Source organism: Parasteatoda tepidariorum, chromosome 10 (assembly GCF_043381705.1).
Source record: "Parasteatoda tepidariorum isolate YZ-2023 chromosome 10, CAS_Ptep_4.0, whole genome shotgun sequence".
NCBI classification, from domain to species: domain Eukaryota; kingdom Metazoa; phylum Arthropoda; class Arachnida; order Araneae; family Theridiidae; genus Parasteatoda; species Parasteatoda tepidariorum.
The window spans coordinates 86,784,455-86,800,668 of NC_092213.1; the positions used below are offsets into that span (position 1 = coordinate 86,784,455).

At 28.4% G+C, this 16,214-nt stretch overlaps 2 protein-coding genes across 3 annotated transcripts in view; one reads left to right on the forward strand and one right to left on the reverse strand.

Annotated features, from left to right (window-relative positions):
* The window catches only part of LOC107440964 (splicing factor 3b subunit 3), a 71,920-nt gene extending 70,087 nt beyond the window's left edge, over nt 1-1,833 (reverse strand). The window contains exon 1 of the mRNA XM_016054065.3: nt 1,413-1,833. Within this exon, the coding sequence (XP_015909551.1) occupies nt 1,413-1,638 (226 nt within the window). The 5' untranslated portion in view covers nt 1,639-1,833. The remainder of the gene's footprint in view (nt 1-1,412) is intronic.
* Nucleotides 1,834-1,933: 100 nt separating this feature from the next.
* Nucleotides 1,934-16,214, forward strand: part of LOC107440963 (BTB (POZ) domain containing 9) — a 43,803-nt gene continuing 29,522 nt past the window's right edge. Inside the window, exons 1-4 of one of the 2 annotated variants that reach the window (XM_016054064.3) lie at nt 1,934-2,077; nt 6,524-6,733; nt 7,968-8,097; nt 15,488-15,718. In XM_016054064.3, coding sequence (XP_015909550.1) covers nt 6,546-6,733; nt 7,968-8,097; nt 15,488-15,718 — 549 coding nt within the window. In that variant the 5' untranslated portion in view covers nt 1,934-2,077; nt 6,524-6,545. Of the gene's footprint in view, nt 2,078-5,195; nt 5,214-6,523; nt 6,734-7,967; nt 8,098-15,487; nt 15,719-16,214 lie in introns of those variants that run through there. The other variant, XM_071186353.1, reaches the window with a different exon arrangement.

Sequence of the window (16,214 nt, forward strand, 5' to 3'; positions counted from 1 at the left end):
CTTAAAAACGGACCCTTCACAAAAGGATTTTTCTTTTAATCGGACCCTTCACAAATTTGTTTATCTTCATTATTATTTTGTTAATCGAATAAACCCTTTCCAGGGCAGAAAACAAGAAAGATGGATGTAAACGAATTAAGTTTTGTCTTCGGCAGACGATTCTTCCATTATTCGTCCGAAATGAATATTCTGCGTCCAGCACTATAGGCTAAATACCAAATATTTGCATGTTGCATCTCTAATTTAGAAGCAGCAATTGTTGTTTATTTTTGAAAATTTAATTTTTTTTAATTATAATTTTACAGTGTTGAGCATAATCTTGTATGTCTTTACAATTTAAAAACTTCTTGAAAAAGTAGTTTTTTTTTTGCAATAACGGACCCTATTTGCACAAATTCATAAAAGCGGAAAGAATGTGAGTAATTTTTTCACAATTTCACGAAAAACGGACCTTTTACAAAATGTCTGGACAGATCCCTGATTATATACACATAATAATTACATATGTTAATAAATATAAGATATTTTTTCTTTAAATTATTAAAGGAAAACAATATGTAATATAATATGAAAAGTTTAATAACTCTTGAAGCTGCTCAATTCACCTAATAACAAAGGTGAATACCTTATCCTTTAAATATGCCTTTAATACTGATAAATTATGTATTTACATAAAGATAAATAGTGCAATATTAAAAATAATAATAAACTTTTTTAATAAAACAAATATCTTTATTCTGATTCTTGTTCAAAAATTAACCATCTATTTTTCAAATCGTGACATAACAAAAGGGTCTTGGAGAATTTGAACAAAAGGGTTTTGGACAGGACGGTTTAAACTGTGGATTAATCCATTCTGTCCTAAACCTTTACAACTCTAGTCGGTACATATATATTTATCTACTTATGCATTAAATAGATACATAAGTACATGCATTCTAGTTATATTCATTCGTACATAAGCTGTATGTAAATACAAAACGTAGAATTTTAAGGTACATTATACTATCTACTGTAAAATATAATCATATATAAATATGCATAAGCTATGTAATCATATATTTACATTACATGTAATCATAATTACATGCAATCTTATATATTTTTATTACTTGCAATCACAATTGATTACAGTAATTGGTTATGTAATCATGATTACAGTTGTAATCAAAATTCGTGATCATGATTACAAGTAATTGATAACTGTAAGAAGTGAAAAATACTCTACTCTGATGTAATCAAAAATTATGATACTTGTAATCACGATTACCTGTAATCGTGATTACAAGTAATTGATTACATAGCAGTAATTATCTGTAATCAATTACAGTTGTAATCGACGGTCAACTCTGCTGCAGGTTATGATATGGAAATCTTTCCTATAGACTACATAGAATGTAAGAGAAAAATACCTTTGGAACCTCCAGTCAAACGAAATGCCATCATAGAGCGGATGACACCAAAAATCTCCACTGTAAGCAGCGTATGAACTTTTCCCGTATTAGGATCCGGCCTTAATAGTTCTAATATTTTCCCCCTAGATACAGCAATCTCTTGCTGCTTGGTACCAGCAAAATTTCCATGTACAGCATGCGTTACGCCGGTAGCTCGTTGTAAAGTTAAATTGTAGAGAAACATGTTTATTTCGGGATCTTCAAAATATCTTCATTCCACTGAACCTAGTATTTAGCTAAAATTATGCTAAATTGGAGGAAAAAAAACACAAAAATAAGAATTCAGTATTTAAAAAAACTTTAGTATGAACAAAAACAAGCTTGGACACCATTCACAGTTGTTTTCAAAATTGATGAAATTGATGTAAATTACGGTTCTAGTTATGAGTAATTGATTAAATAAGTTAGTCTGAGATGGCAACAGTCATAATACTCGAGTTGTAAAGATTATAAGCGTTTAAATGCAGTCAACTTATAAATCTCTTTCGTCACAATTTTAACTGCAACGCTGCTACTACAACTATAACTTTGTTGTCCTGTCAGTCGTTTTTCTAAACAGAAACTTGTGCACTTTTTATTTCATATGTATATTTTTCCTTGATAATTTCTAATTAATTGATAGAGTGAGTGCTTTAATATTTGAAAGTTTCATCCATACGTAGAATATTCTGTTTGAATTCATTTCAAATTATGTTTACAATTGAAATTAGAATAGCTCGGTATTTGTTATTAAACTGCAAAATAAATAGATTGTCATTGATTAAAAAACTTTTCAACTTAAACTAGTATTTTTTCTTATTATATAATACAACTTTAAAAACTTTCCTTTCATAAATTCTTTTAATTAAGTTTAGCACTAAAGCACACAGAATCTTTTTCCTAAAATTTCTTTATATCTTGTGTTCAAGAAAGACAAAAATCATGATTTAAAAAAAAAAATCTGGTTTTTTGAATGTAAGCGAGATTTGCTTAATTTTATTACATTTACCAACCAAAACATCTGATAAGATATCGTATTAATACTTAAAATTCTTTTATAGCAATATCGTAGCTAAAATAGTTAAATTTTCTTATTGGAATGGTTAAAATTATTAAAAACTACTCAAATCATTGAATATAAAAAATTCCTAGTTGTGTTTTTCAAGCTTAACTTTTGCATGTTAAAAATTGGGTGACTGGCAGATATTTAATGAAGAATATTTATATATGAGTCAGAAAAAAAACTGGAAAAAAGTCATTTTAAGCTGTTCCAGTTATATACGAACTACATAATTGATACATTTTCAAAGCAATGATTTTAAATAAGCATAAAACTAAATGGATATAATTAAAATTGTCTTTTTGTGTGCAGTTTATTTTACATACATTTAATATGGAAAATTGAGTTTTAAAAGTTTCATGACATTCTTATCCACATTTAGTTTCATTTTTTAAAGTCTATTTATGAAATAACTTGCATGCATATCCCATTTATTATTTAAGTCTTTAAGAAGAAATTAAACTTTAAAAAAAAATCACACACCAAGTATTGCATTTTTTATTAAATTGAGTAAAAAAACCGTTTATATCTAAATTATTATTTAAAATAAATCAGATTATTTAACCTCATTTTTAAAAGAAAAATCAGTTTTTTAAATCAAGCCTTTTTTTAAAAATAAAATGATGAAAGGAGTATGTGTGTAAATATAAAAATTATAGATATATATCCTTATCATTATTTTTTAGTGAAATATCTTCAAAATCAGGCTTTTAAAATACCTTAATTCAAACAAAATACATTAATTCATACTTAATTTTTTTTTTAATAAACTTGTTTAAGCTATTGGATTGTACAAAAAATCAGCCATGTCAATTATTTGTTTGCAATTGTTTGTATTCTTCTGGTTGAAATAGGAATTGAGATTTAAATCATGTGTTTGATTATATATGTATCACCGTATTGGGAATCTGCTATTTCTTTTGTAAAGCATTAGGAGATTTGTTACTCTGACTTAAAAAATTTGATTTTAAAATGCACATAGTGGATTGTGAGAGGCTATGAAAGTACTTTACTATTTTACCCGGTTACAATAAAGTTCCCCTCTTATATGTACAGGATGTGTAGCATTTTAAAAAAGTGCTTAAAGGTGCTTATTTTTGATTTTCGTTTTTTAAAAGTCCTTAAAGGTGCTTTTTTCATTGGGTGTTCTTAAAAAGTGCTTCATTTTCCCTTTTCCAAATTGAGATTGTTTCTTTACGATGCTGATTTTTTCTACAAATTATGCAGAAAGACACTGTTCACATTGTTCTATTTAGCGTTTTCACAATCAATTCAACCCCAATCTATTTCGGCGCATTGTCAAACCGTTGCTTATAAAAACGCCATTCGATTTGCATAATTCAAAAATTTTGACAATTGTTGAAAACAATGCCAAAAGAATGTTTTTTTTTTGATATGACTGTTAAAACCAGATACCTTCAATTGTCAAAAAATTGATAAAACCGTCAATTGTCAAAAACTTTCCAACCCTACCTAGTTATGATATTCTTTTAAAGTGCTTAAAGATATTATTAGAGTGCTTGAAAAGTGCTAAAAATGTGCTTATTTTTTATTGAATAATTTGGCTACGCAACCTGATTTATATTCTGACAAAAAAAAAAAAAACAGAAAGTGACTTAAAAGTGAAATTTTATAGTATATTAAGATAGGAAGGATATTATGTACTATTCCAAGTAACATCCTTTTTCATTTGCTCCTTCCTATATCATTTTCTTAATTATTTAAATTTTGGGGTGCTCAACCTGCGGCCCGAGGGCCACTTGCAGCCCTCCAACTGTTGATATGCGGCCTGCAATAACTTCTAAAAACAATATATATATATATAATATACATATAATATACTTTTTGAAAAGTAAAAATTTGGAATCTTTTGAATTTCTCTTTACAAAATATTGAATCTTAATATACACTATGATAGTTAAGTTTTAATATTTGCTCAAACCCAATAAATTTTCTTTAAAATATTTAGTTCAAATTTATATTACTCATTAAAATAACTATGTATGTAGTTTGTTTTACACATTTATTCTATTAGCATTGTAGTTTATTTGTTAGATTTTATATCTTATCTCTTTTCCTCATATATATATATATATAAATAAATGCTTAAAATGCTAAGATATATNTGACTTAAAAAATTTGATTTTAAAATGCACATAGTGGATTGTGAGAGGCTATGAAAGTACTTTACTATTTTACCCGGGTAATCTTTTTTTCCGGATTCTTTAAAAAAAATTATCCTTTTTTTCTTCTCCAGTTTGTCATTTTTTTATTATTATTTTTCTCTCCCCCCCCCTTTTTTTTTTCATATGTCTGTAATTTTCCTTTGTTTTATCTTCATTTTGAACTCATCTAATGAGTTCTGTTTACTTGCAGCTTATGCGCAATAAATGAAACTTATTGTTTTTCTTAACTTTCTTCGTGTTTTTTTGTATTTATTTTGCTATATATATATATATATATATCGATTAATAAAAAAAAAGCAAGAAAAATAAAAAATATTTTTTTTATTGAGTGAATTTTAATAATTAAGGTATTTAATGTTAGGAAAATATGTTGGAAAATGTGTTTTTTGTTACTAAGTTTACTGATGAAAATATTTATTGTTCATAGCACCAATTTTGAGATGAAAATTATCATATTTGCCACCAACATAACTAAATATGCGTGCGGCCCTTCGTTAGTCAACCTGCTGTGGAAGTGGCCCTTCACTCAAAAAGGTTGTGCACCCTTAATTTAAATGATTTCTAGCAGGGTTTGTTGATTTAAATTTAATGATGTTTTTAAAAAAATCATTGATTTAAATCATCTGATTTTTTTATGCATATATTGATTTAAAAAGTTAAAAAACAATGTTTTAAATTATTGACACTATTATTATTTCTTTTCTTAGTCTTAAAATTTATCTTTAAAAAAATGCTTCATTAGTTTTAAAAACTTTTTATTGCTGCGTTAATTAATTTTTGCAAATGGAATTATTTTCTTTCTTGGCATGTGTTAAATTCCAACACATTTGAAATTATGTTTTTAAAAATCTTTTGATTCTTGAGATTGAAAGAACAGATTAAAGGAAACATTTAAGTATTTTTTTCTCATAATACGTTTGCAGTATCTATGACATTATCAGATTTTCTATAAATAAACTTTCTGAAAAAAAAATTTCAATGAGTACATAGATTTTTGTAAATAAATTTATTTAGCTTAACTTATCTATTTTGATAAAGGATTAAAAATGAATATTTTAATATAAAAATATATAGATTAAATATTTATTTATTTTTTGATGAAGGACTACATTTTGAAACACAATCTGTAACATTTATTTTGGTCATTTTAAAAATCAAGAGAAAAAAAGAAATCACAATTTTAAATTAAAATTATGGTTTGGTAATTGTAACTTTGTTTTAATAGTTAAAGTGTTCTTTAAATTCTCTATTTCATCTAGTCTTTAAATTTCAATAATGAATTTTTTGTCAGAATGGTTGCTATGCATTCGAACCTATGTATTATAATGAAAAACTGTTGTAGGTAGCTTCTAAAATATTGTCACATGGCCGAGAGGTTGGAGTCCTGGAAAGACAGATGCAATGTTCGATCCTCAGAACTCTAAAATAAGCTTTTATTTATGTTTCTTCTAGAATGTATCATTTCCTCTTCCTTTGTTATTCCTATAAAAGACTGGGTGTTTCAAGCCGAGACGCCAGTTGCATTGTTTCCTGTACTTTGAAGGTGTTAAATAAATCTCTTCAACTTTCTAGATTAATTCGTATTTATTCTATGTGACAATATTCTTATAATATAGTTTTAATATTAATTTCATTTTGATTAACATTTATAAAGCTTTTTTAGTCATAAATCAAAGTGTATTTGAATTTTTTTAAAAAAAATCTGATTTAAATCAAAAAAATATGAACCCTGATTTCTAGTCAGTTTATTATGGGTATATATATTATTTTGAAATCACTTTAAAAAAAAAAACATTATCATACAAAGATGTCATAATTTAACCTTTTTTATATTGTGGTTACAGGAATCCATGGGTGGTTTTAAATATGAGTGATAGTCACCATACCCTGGGCACTTCTCCTTCTCTCGGAGAAATAGAGCACATCACTCATCTTTCTGAACATGTCGGCTCTTTGTATTGCAATGACGACTACAGCGACATCACTTTAGTTATTGATGGCCAAAAAATTCCTAGTCATAAAGTGATTTTAGCTTCTAGGAGTGAATATTTCAGGTCAGTTTATTTTCTCATATTTCTATTTCCATTTTACTTTTAAAGTGGAAAACATCCTCTTTTTAAATTATCCTCATTTTATTCTCATTTTGACAGCTCATTGTACAACAAAATCTATGTATTTTTGACTGTAACCAAAAATGTAACACATTTTTTCAATGATTCATATTTAGACTTTTATACTCTTTATAGCTAAATGTCAAACCTAGGAATTTTTTAAATTTTAAAAATTGTAACGGAAGATCATTTTTTGACATGATTATCATAAAATTCCCTCTAGCAGTGAAAGGAAAACATATGGAAGGGGTTATAATTTGGCTTGTATTTCCATAAAGTTATTATATTAACCATAGAAATGTGGTTAAAAACCATAGAATTTCTTCAAAGAATTGGTGTTTTCTGATGATGTAAGTTTGCCGATTACAAGTTATCTCAAGCACAAATAATTTTAAAAATATTTACTGCACAAATAGATAAATATATTGTACATGCGTGTACACTTAACTATACTGTATGTTTATGTGTATATATTCACGACCGAGTACTGCATATGAATGCTTGCATGAATAAGTAAAAAGAGTAAAATGTTTACATACATTGTTATTACATAGTAAAATCGTACTTACGTACATTGTTTCTTCAAGTGTACGTACAATGTGTAAATTATGTGTGCATTCATACATAGGTAGTAAACACAATGTATGTTAGTATGCATGTATGATCAAGTACATACAATGTATGTAAGCAAGCATACGTATGTGTGTACAAGTGCACATACAGTGTACGTATGTACATAATATACGTAGACACATGAAATGCACATGTGTGTGTAAACATGTACGTACGTACAAAGGCATATATACAATATGTATGTTCACACAATGTACTTACTTATACATTATGTAATAGCAATGTATCTGGGTTAGTTAGCTCATACAATGCGTAAATAAATGAAATGAAAGAGTTGGGTGTCGATTACAGTAATAGATTACAGGCAATTACAGTTATATAAACAAATACTTGTAACCATGATTTATAAGTTACTATTTTCAATGTATGTATTCTGATGCACAGTGTAAATTTACGCAGTTATACACACACTGGGTATACATATCTTGCATTCGACATACAAACTTTGTACACATGTACCTACATGCATTTATTGTAATTATCTACATACGTATACATGCATGTTTTCTAATAGTGTTTTTGCTTCCATTTTATGATTTGCCAGAGCTTTGTTATTTGGAGGCCTGCGTGAATCTCAAGAAACTGAAGTAGAACTGAAAGGCACCTCACTCACTGCTTTCAAAGTTCTTCTGAAGTACATCTATACTGGTCATATGACATTAGCATCCCTCAAGGTTTTTATATTTTTAATAGTATGCATAATACAGGGTAACTCAAAATTAATATAGCTATTGAATGAAAAATAATTTATCTATAAGATTAACAGAGAATGTCGATGGAACTTCAACCTTTCTTTACCCAAGTGAAGCAGATTCCTTCACGAATTCATTAGTGAAAATGGCAAGTCCTGTGCGTTCTGTATGTTTTTTTGAAATTTTATAACCGTCGTTGACCAACTGACCCAATTTTATGGGTTTACGACTACTAATGTTCAACTCCGTGACCTTGTCATTTTGAACCCAATCCAGAACACAAGGAAAGTCCTTGGTTAAATATTGGTAGAAATTTGCCTTCATGGAGGACTTTTTGATGGAGCTAACCCGCTTTTGCGTTGCATGGAGAGGAAGACCACGAGAACCTCCCACGGTTAGCCTCACGGCAAGGAGACTAACCCATGATCCGTCTCCCACTGAGGATATTTCACGTCAGCACTGTGGTCGGTGAAAGCCAGATGCAGATTTCTATTGACTGGGATTCAAACCCGGTTCGTCTCATTGGAAGGTGGGCACTCTATCCCCTGTGCCCTCGGGGCTCCGTTCTGCTTGTTAGAATCTAACAATTGTCATTCTGTTATCACAGTGCACAGATTTCGTCAATTGAGAACGTTCATATAGGAACCGCATACGCAGATGGCATAAGATGTTTGAAGAAATGGGGTACTTGTGTCGGTGATAGCACAAATGTTTCAGAATGAAATGGACTACCGTCTCTAGACGTTGTCCGTGTGACCGAGGGAAGTCGAACATAATGCATGTGTACAAATTTTTGAAGTTCCTTCTACGTTCTGTGTAAATTTTATCGAAAAATTCTTTTTCGTTCAATAGTTATAGCTGTTTGTAATTGCAGTACTAATTTTGAATCACCCTGTATTAAAATGTAATTTTCTTTACTCTAATCGAGGCAACGGCGAATATCATTATGTTTATGTACATGTATTAAAAATGAAAATTATAATTATCATGTTTAAACTCATTTTAACTCGCAGCATCTGTAAATTATGCAGCAATTATCATGAAATTTATATTATTTCGTGAAATCTAGTGGATTTTTTCCTATCATGTTGGCAGCTATGTTATTGTTTTTTTTTATAAGAACTTTAGATAGTACTAAATATTATTTTAATGTGAAATAGGATTGAGGAAATAAGGAAAATGAAGCTTCTTAATTTAAAGTGCAATTGGGTGCCAAGTAATTTTTTGTGTTCTATTATGGCATATATAAGAAATTTATTTAAAAAGTCGTGTGATATTTATTTTAAACTTTCATTCACTGTGCCTACTTTGAAAGTTTTTCAATTGTGTGTTATTGTTTATATAAGTACCTAACCTAGAGTTTGATTTTCACAATTTTTATGAAATCAGGCATCATTTAGCATTGCAACATACTAATTTTGTGTTCCACTCATATCATGATTGCTAAATGACTGAGCCATGAAATTAGAATCTGATTTTAATGAACACTTAAAATATCATAACCAGTCAAAATACTGTGTTATAAATTGTTGGTAAAAAGTGTTAAGAACTCCTCTCTTAAGGAAGAGCAAATTCTGATTTTCAATGATATTTTTAATTGTGGAATATCATCTTGGAAGCTCAGTAGAGTTAATCCATTAAAAACAACTTCAAATACCTTCAGAAAGAAAAATATTTGATCAATAATCAAATACTGTGTTGTAAATTGTTGGTATGTTTAGTGTTAAGAACTCCCTCTCATAAGAAAGAGCAAATTCTGATTTTCAATGATATTTCTAATAGTGGAATATTATCTCGGAATCTCGATAGAGTTAATCCATTAAAAGCAACTTCAAATATTGTGTTGTAAATTGTTGATATGTTTAGTGTTAAGAACTCCCTCTCATAAGGAAGAGCAAATTCTGATTTTCAATGATTATTTCAAATGGTGGAATATCATCTTGGAAGCTCGGTAGAGTTAATCCATTAAAAACAACTTCAAATACCTTCAGAAAGAAAAATATTTCATCAATGATCATAATTGTTTTTATTTAGCTTTAATAGTGAAGTATAATCTGCTTGTAATTTTGCTTAATTTGAGAAAAGTAGAAAATGTGTAGTAAATTATTTAGATTTAAACAATTAAGTATCAGAAGACAAGGGTACAAGTGATCTTGAGTTAAAAATACTACATGATGAACGTTAGGAATTCTTCCTATCTCAATTTGGAATTTCCTAAAACCTTTTTAAAGTGATTTAAATACACTTTCCCAGATGCCATCCAAAGTTGGAGGTTCTAATCTATTCCTTCAATTGACAAAAAAATTTGAAACTTAGAAAGTTCTTTATTCTCGCTGCTTCAGATACCTCTTTCAGCCAAAAATCTCTGCACCAAGATCCTCTGATGTTAAATCAGTGACAATTTTGAAATGAACAACTTTTGTGACTTAGAATACAAAAAATGTTAAATGAGTGACAATTTTGAAATGAACAACTTTTGTGGCTTAGAATACAAAAATGCACACTTATATTTTGTGATAAATTCCCTTCTTTTAATGTTTATTTTAAACTAGGAAAGGGCCGCAGTTCAATAAAATGTCACCCGTTTTCTGGGTAGATTACCCATACATAGCTGCCAACTCTACTGGATTTTGGAAGTTTGTCCTGGTTTACTGGTTTAATAAAAAAAATCTACTGGTTTCTGTACATTTTTTAAAAAATTTCTGAAATTGAGGAAGTTTCCTAAAATAAATCCCTATTGAAATAGAACTTCTAGGTAGATTATTGCTTGAATGAATATTTAAATAAGTATTACTAATACATAATGAAGCGAGCCTCATTATTAAAAATCAATTTAAAACTTTTCCTTTGTTCTAAATATATCAGTTTATTCTTAACTCCCTTTTAAATTAATTTAAAATGTCTTTGAATTATCTTTGATGAATTAAATGCCTATTACTATTCAAATTTATGAGTAAACATTATATTTAAAGTTCATCTAATATCAGGTATTATTGAAAATATTTCAGTCTTTCTATTTCGATGACTATAACAGTCCCTTAAAATTCTCTATATTTTAAATATTTAGTTCATTAAACAACAATTATCATGAAATTTATATTTTGTAAAATCTACTGGATTTTTTCATATCCATGCTGACGCCTTTGTAACTTTAACTCATTAGAAATAAGACATAAATTCTTAATAAATAAAAATGCTTAAAAATATAATATATAAATGTGTGTTTGTATTAAAAAAAAATTTTTACCACAAAAAATATCATTATAAATTTGAAAAAGAATCACACCTAAAAGGTGCAAATTTTAAATCAACAATTGAATGAAACACATCATTTTTTTCTTGTCTTTTCATTAAGGGGCCTCGGGGCACTGTTAGAGTTGGTTAACTCCACTAACAACAGAAAGGCTCCTGTGTGTTTGCAAGCAGTGTGTCCCCTGATGAAGTACTGTTCTGCAAACACCCATTTATATATTATATTTCATTTTTAAATATTTTTAATCATTAAAAACCTATGTCTTATTTCTAGTTTTTATAATGCAAATTTGGTTTCAGCTGCCTTGTGCACTTTTCCAATTTCAGTGTGTTTATTTTTCCTCTTAGTTATCATTATTGACCTAGTAAATTGTATTGATTTTGTGATTGGATAACTTTAACTCATTTAATATTTTAATTATTCATTGCAATATCTTTTAACTTTTTATGCATTATTTATTTTCTAAAATCTACTGGATTTTCTCCTATCCATGTTGGCGGCTATGCCCATATAACTGTTAAACTCCTCTGCGTTTAACTTAAAAGCACTTTATACAATCATGCAGGACTTTAATACATGTTGCTGAACTGTCCAAAATCTTCGTCTTACTTAATGTAGCAAAGCAGTTGAACCTAAATGAAAGTGGCATTTATGATATTCTAAATTTAGTTTTGTAAAGTTCCCCGTAGCAGAATCGCAGCGACACAACGATATTGTTGCAGAATGTTGCAGAGTTCTTGCAGAAAGATTTTTCTTTTGAAAAGTAAAAAAAAAGCAACATTTATTTATTTTTTGACAGAAATTTACCTGTTATATTTGAATCATGCATTTAGATAATTACTTTTTGACACGCTCGATGTACGCCGATAGTATCGTAAATTGATGTAATGTTTTGATTGTATTCTCGGCAGTTATTGATATTGATTTTCATGTGGATTTTAAATATCCCGATAAACAATGTGGAAGATTTGAGTATTTACTTTTTATGTCCATAATTCTGTCGAATTTTATCAGTTATTGCTCTTAATTTCTCCATAGTTTTTAAAACCGATATATTTTTTTTACGATATTATTTTTATATGATAGCCTAATCAAGAAACGAAACACGCATTTGACGTGTCCGATTCACATGATTTTGTCGTCGATCTTTTTTTTTGCCAAGTACTACTACGGATTTAATNTTATGGCAATAATTCTGTCGAATTTTATCAGTTATTGCTCTTAATTTCTCCATAGTTTTTAAAACCGATATTTTTTTTACAATATTATTTTTATATGATAGCCTAATCAAGAAACGAAACACGCATTTGACGTGTCCGATTCGCATGATTTTGTCGTCGATCTTTTTTTTTCCAAGTACTACTACGGATTTAATGATTTTTAATTTCATTTTATATTGTGATGATTACTTAAAAAATTACCTATAATATTCTAATAAAAATTACATGTTCAATTAAGAAACAATTATATATAGTTTTTTTTTTTTTTTGGTAAACGCAACGCTTTTTTTATTTTGAATTAGTAGCATGCATGTTTATTATTATTAAAAGCATCATGCAGAAAGATATTAGTGCTAGAGAGTTTTGTCGCAAATAGCTCGAATAAATTCTGCCATAGGTGTTAAGTTATGGTTTTCAAGTAGAATAATTAGTAATTTATTGTTAAGACTTAGATTAGCATTCTTCATCTGAATAAGGATTTCATTATTTTATCTTACTTTTGTCAGGAATGTTTTTCTCACACTACTAAAAGTTCTTGTCTTTGAATTTCTTTTATTATAAATAAAATTCACTCTGGAGTTTTTCACATGAAATCTTTGAAAAGAAGTGACTTTAATTTGTGTTACTTTGTACCCAATTAATATTTAGCTTGAATTTTAAAAGAAATGTATTCAACAAAGAGTTTTTTTGTAGCAATTAAGAAACACGTCCTTAAAGATTCTGAAGACAAAGTAACATACCTTCCAAATCTCCTGTTTTTTAGCAAAGACTCCTGTATTTTTGAACTATCTCCTGTTTACCTGTATTATCTCAAATTTCTCTGTATTTGTTGAAGAAAAAATTTTTTTTCGATAAAATATCCGCTGATAGGAGAAATATTTCTCTTTCCTCAACAGATAGTGCTATTGTCAGTACTGCAGTATGTTGAAAACTCCCCGTGTAATAAATGGTAACTGATGCACATTAAATTCGTCGAGTCACAAAGTCCTCCATGTTCCCATAACAAATCATACCTCTGGGGGTACTGATCCAGGAGTTTCCTTGTCTTCGGGATTGGTTCAAAATTACAAGGCTACGGAGTTGAACATTAGTAGTTGTAAACCCAAAATTGGGTTGGTTGTTCAGCGACGATTATAAAATAAAATAGATTAAATAAATCTTAAGATTAATCTTAAATGAAGATTTATGTACATATTTTTTACTTCACTAACTGTAAGTGTTTATATTATTTCCAATTTTGAATTTCTCTTTTTGACTTACATGAATACATATTTTAAATTTTGTATTTTTTTCAAAATCATAAATACTAGGGGGCTCCGCCCCCCGTTCGCTACGCTCGCCATCCCCCAGAACTGCTTCGCAGTTCCATTGCATAATGCCTCGCAATCTTATAAAAACATTTTAACAAATTTAAATTTTAAAATAAAAATGCCAGATATTGAAATCAATTACTTAATGAAATTTATACACTTCTCTGCCCCCTTCACAATTTGATTATCTTTTCTTCATGTAGCTGAGATATTTGGAGCTGTAGCAGAGAATATATCTCAATAAGAAATGCTTTCCCGTTTAGAATTCCGCCATTCATTTCTCTGACGTCTGCCAGAGATATTTCGACGCCTGATAGCAGGCATTTTATTTAGGCAGCAGGCACTAAATAAATAAAAATAGAACTAAATAACTAAGATATCGTTTTAAATCTCAAATCAAAATAATTGTTTGTAGAAAGTTTGTTTTGGTTTGAATATTCGCACATTTGTTTTGGTTTGAATATTGGCACGATGCCATTGCCATTCTATTGTAACGAAACAAAAAATTTATCATGAAACTAAAAATTTATCAAAGGAACTAAAGATATTGAATTCTTTTTTTAAGAAATTCAGTTCCGTTTTTTTTTTTCACTCTTATTTTTGTTTATCAATCTATTAATTCAGAAATGCTTTAAATCAAACGATGCTTACGGAAACAATGCTTATGCGAACCACCCGAAAAATGATTTGCTGAATTCTCATTGGTTGAAACTAAATTATTAATTTTATTAATTAATTAAAGGAAATTTTCATAATTTAAGACCTTATTGCACATCTACATAACAATACCTTTAAAACGACACCTTATTTGTTTAATTCTGTTGCGTAGTTTGGGAGTTTTTAGCGAGACAAAATATTGCTAGCCTATTAATATATAGATTTAATAAACATACAATGAATATTAATCAACTAGCTTAAATAATTAAGTAATTTCAAGAGAGATCTGTGTACTGTAAGATTTCTATTTCAAAATTAGTGGCTTATATTTTCCTACATTATTTAGGTTTCATATTTTCTTCCGTAACACAGCAATTAAAATGCGTAATTGGTTACTAAATTTGCTGCTCATAAAATAGTCCTAACTTTTTTATGTGTATTTTTCCAATCGTTATTTTTCATTCATTTATTTTTTCTTCTTTTTTACTATCCCATACCTTCCAAGTCTTCTGTTTTTTAACAAAGACTCCTGTATTTTCGACTATCTGCTGTTTACCCATATATTCTCAAGTTTCTTTGTATTTGTTGAAGAAATTTTAAAAATATATATTTTTCAATAAGATATCCGCTGATGGCCAAAATGAAATTAAAAAATCTTTAATTTATATTTTTTTGCTTATTATTTAAAAATATAAGCGAAAAAAATCTTCTTTAGATGAAGATTTATGTACATATTTTTTACTTAGCATAATGTAAGTGCTTATATTATTTCCAATTTTAAATTTCTCTTTTTGACTTACATGATTATGCGTGATGTATCAAAACTTTACTCATAGCCTAAAAAATGTCGCTAGTAAAACCTCCGGGTTTTTTTTATATTTCTTCAATGTTGGCAGGTATGAAGTGAATATATTGTGTTTTATGTATTTCAGGAGGAAATGGTATTGGATATTTTAGGTTTAGCTCATCAATATGGTTTTGTTGAACTTGAGACAGCAATCTCTGATTATTTGAAGGCTATTCTGAATATACGCAACGTATGCATGATATACGACATGGCTAATTTGTTTCACTTGTCTTCCTTGGCCGAAGTGTGTTGTAGCTACGTGGATCGCAATGCACTCGACATAATACATCACGAGTCTTTTCTAGCACTCTCTGCCGTGAGTACAACACATATATTATTTAAATGTACAGTAAAACTGACCACTTGTGGTGCATTGTTTTAGTGGTCAACTTATAGAGGGGGTGGTTCATTGTTTACTTTTTCATTTCCTATATCATGTTGCTATAAATTTAATTAATTTTTTTTTTGCTTGACTTGAAAATTTTATTCAGAAAAAATGCAAATGAATATTTTAAGAAATGTGTTTAAACCTGAATGAACTTCAATTTGATACATATAATTCTAATATTTAACTATTTTTTTTTTAAATAAAACTATTTCCTTAGTTATGCATGTGAAGTGTTTAATAAATATAATTTCTTAAAATATCAGAACACGAAAACATGTAATTTGAAAACTTTAACAAAATAAAATTATTTGAACACTTTAAAATTTATTTACTACACTTAAAGATCAAAGACCATAAATAAAGGATCAAAGCATATTTCAGAGCATTCATTTATTCAAATGCTCACTATTGCAACTGGAAGAGC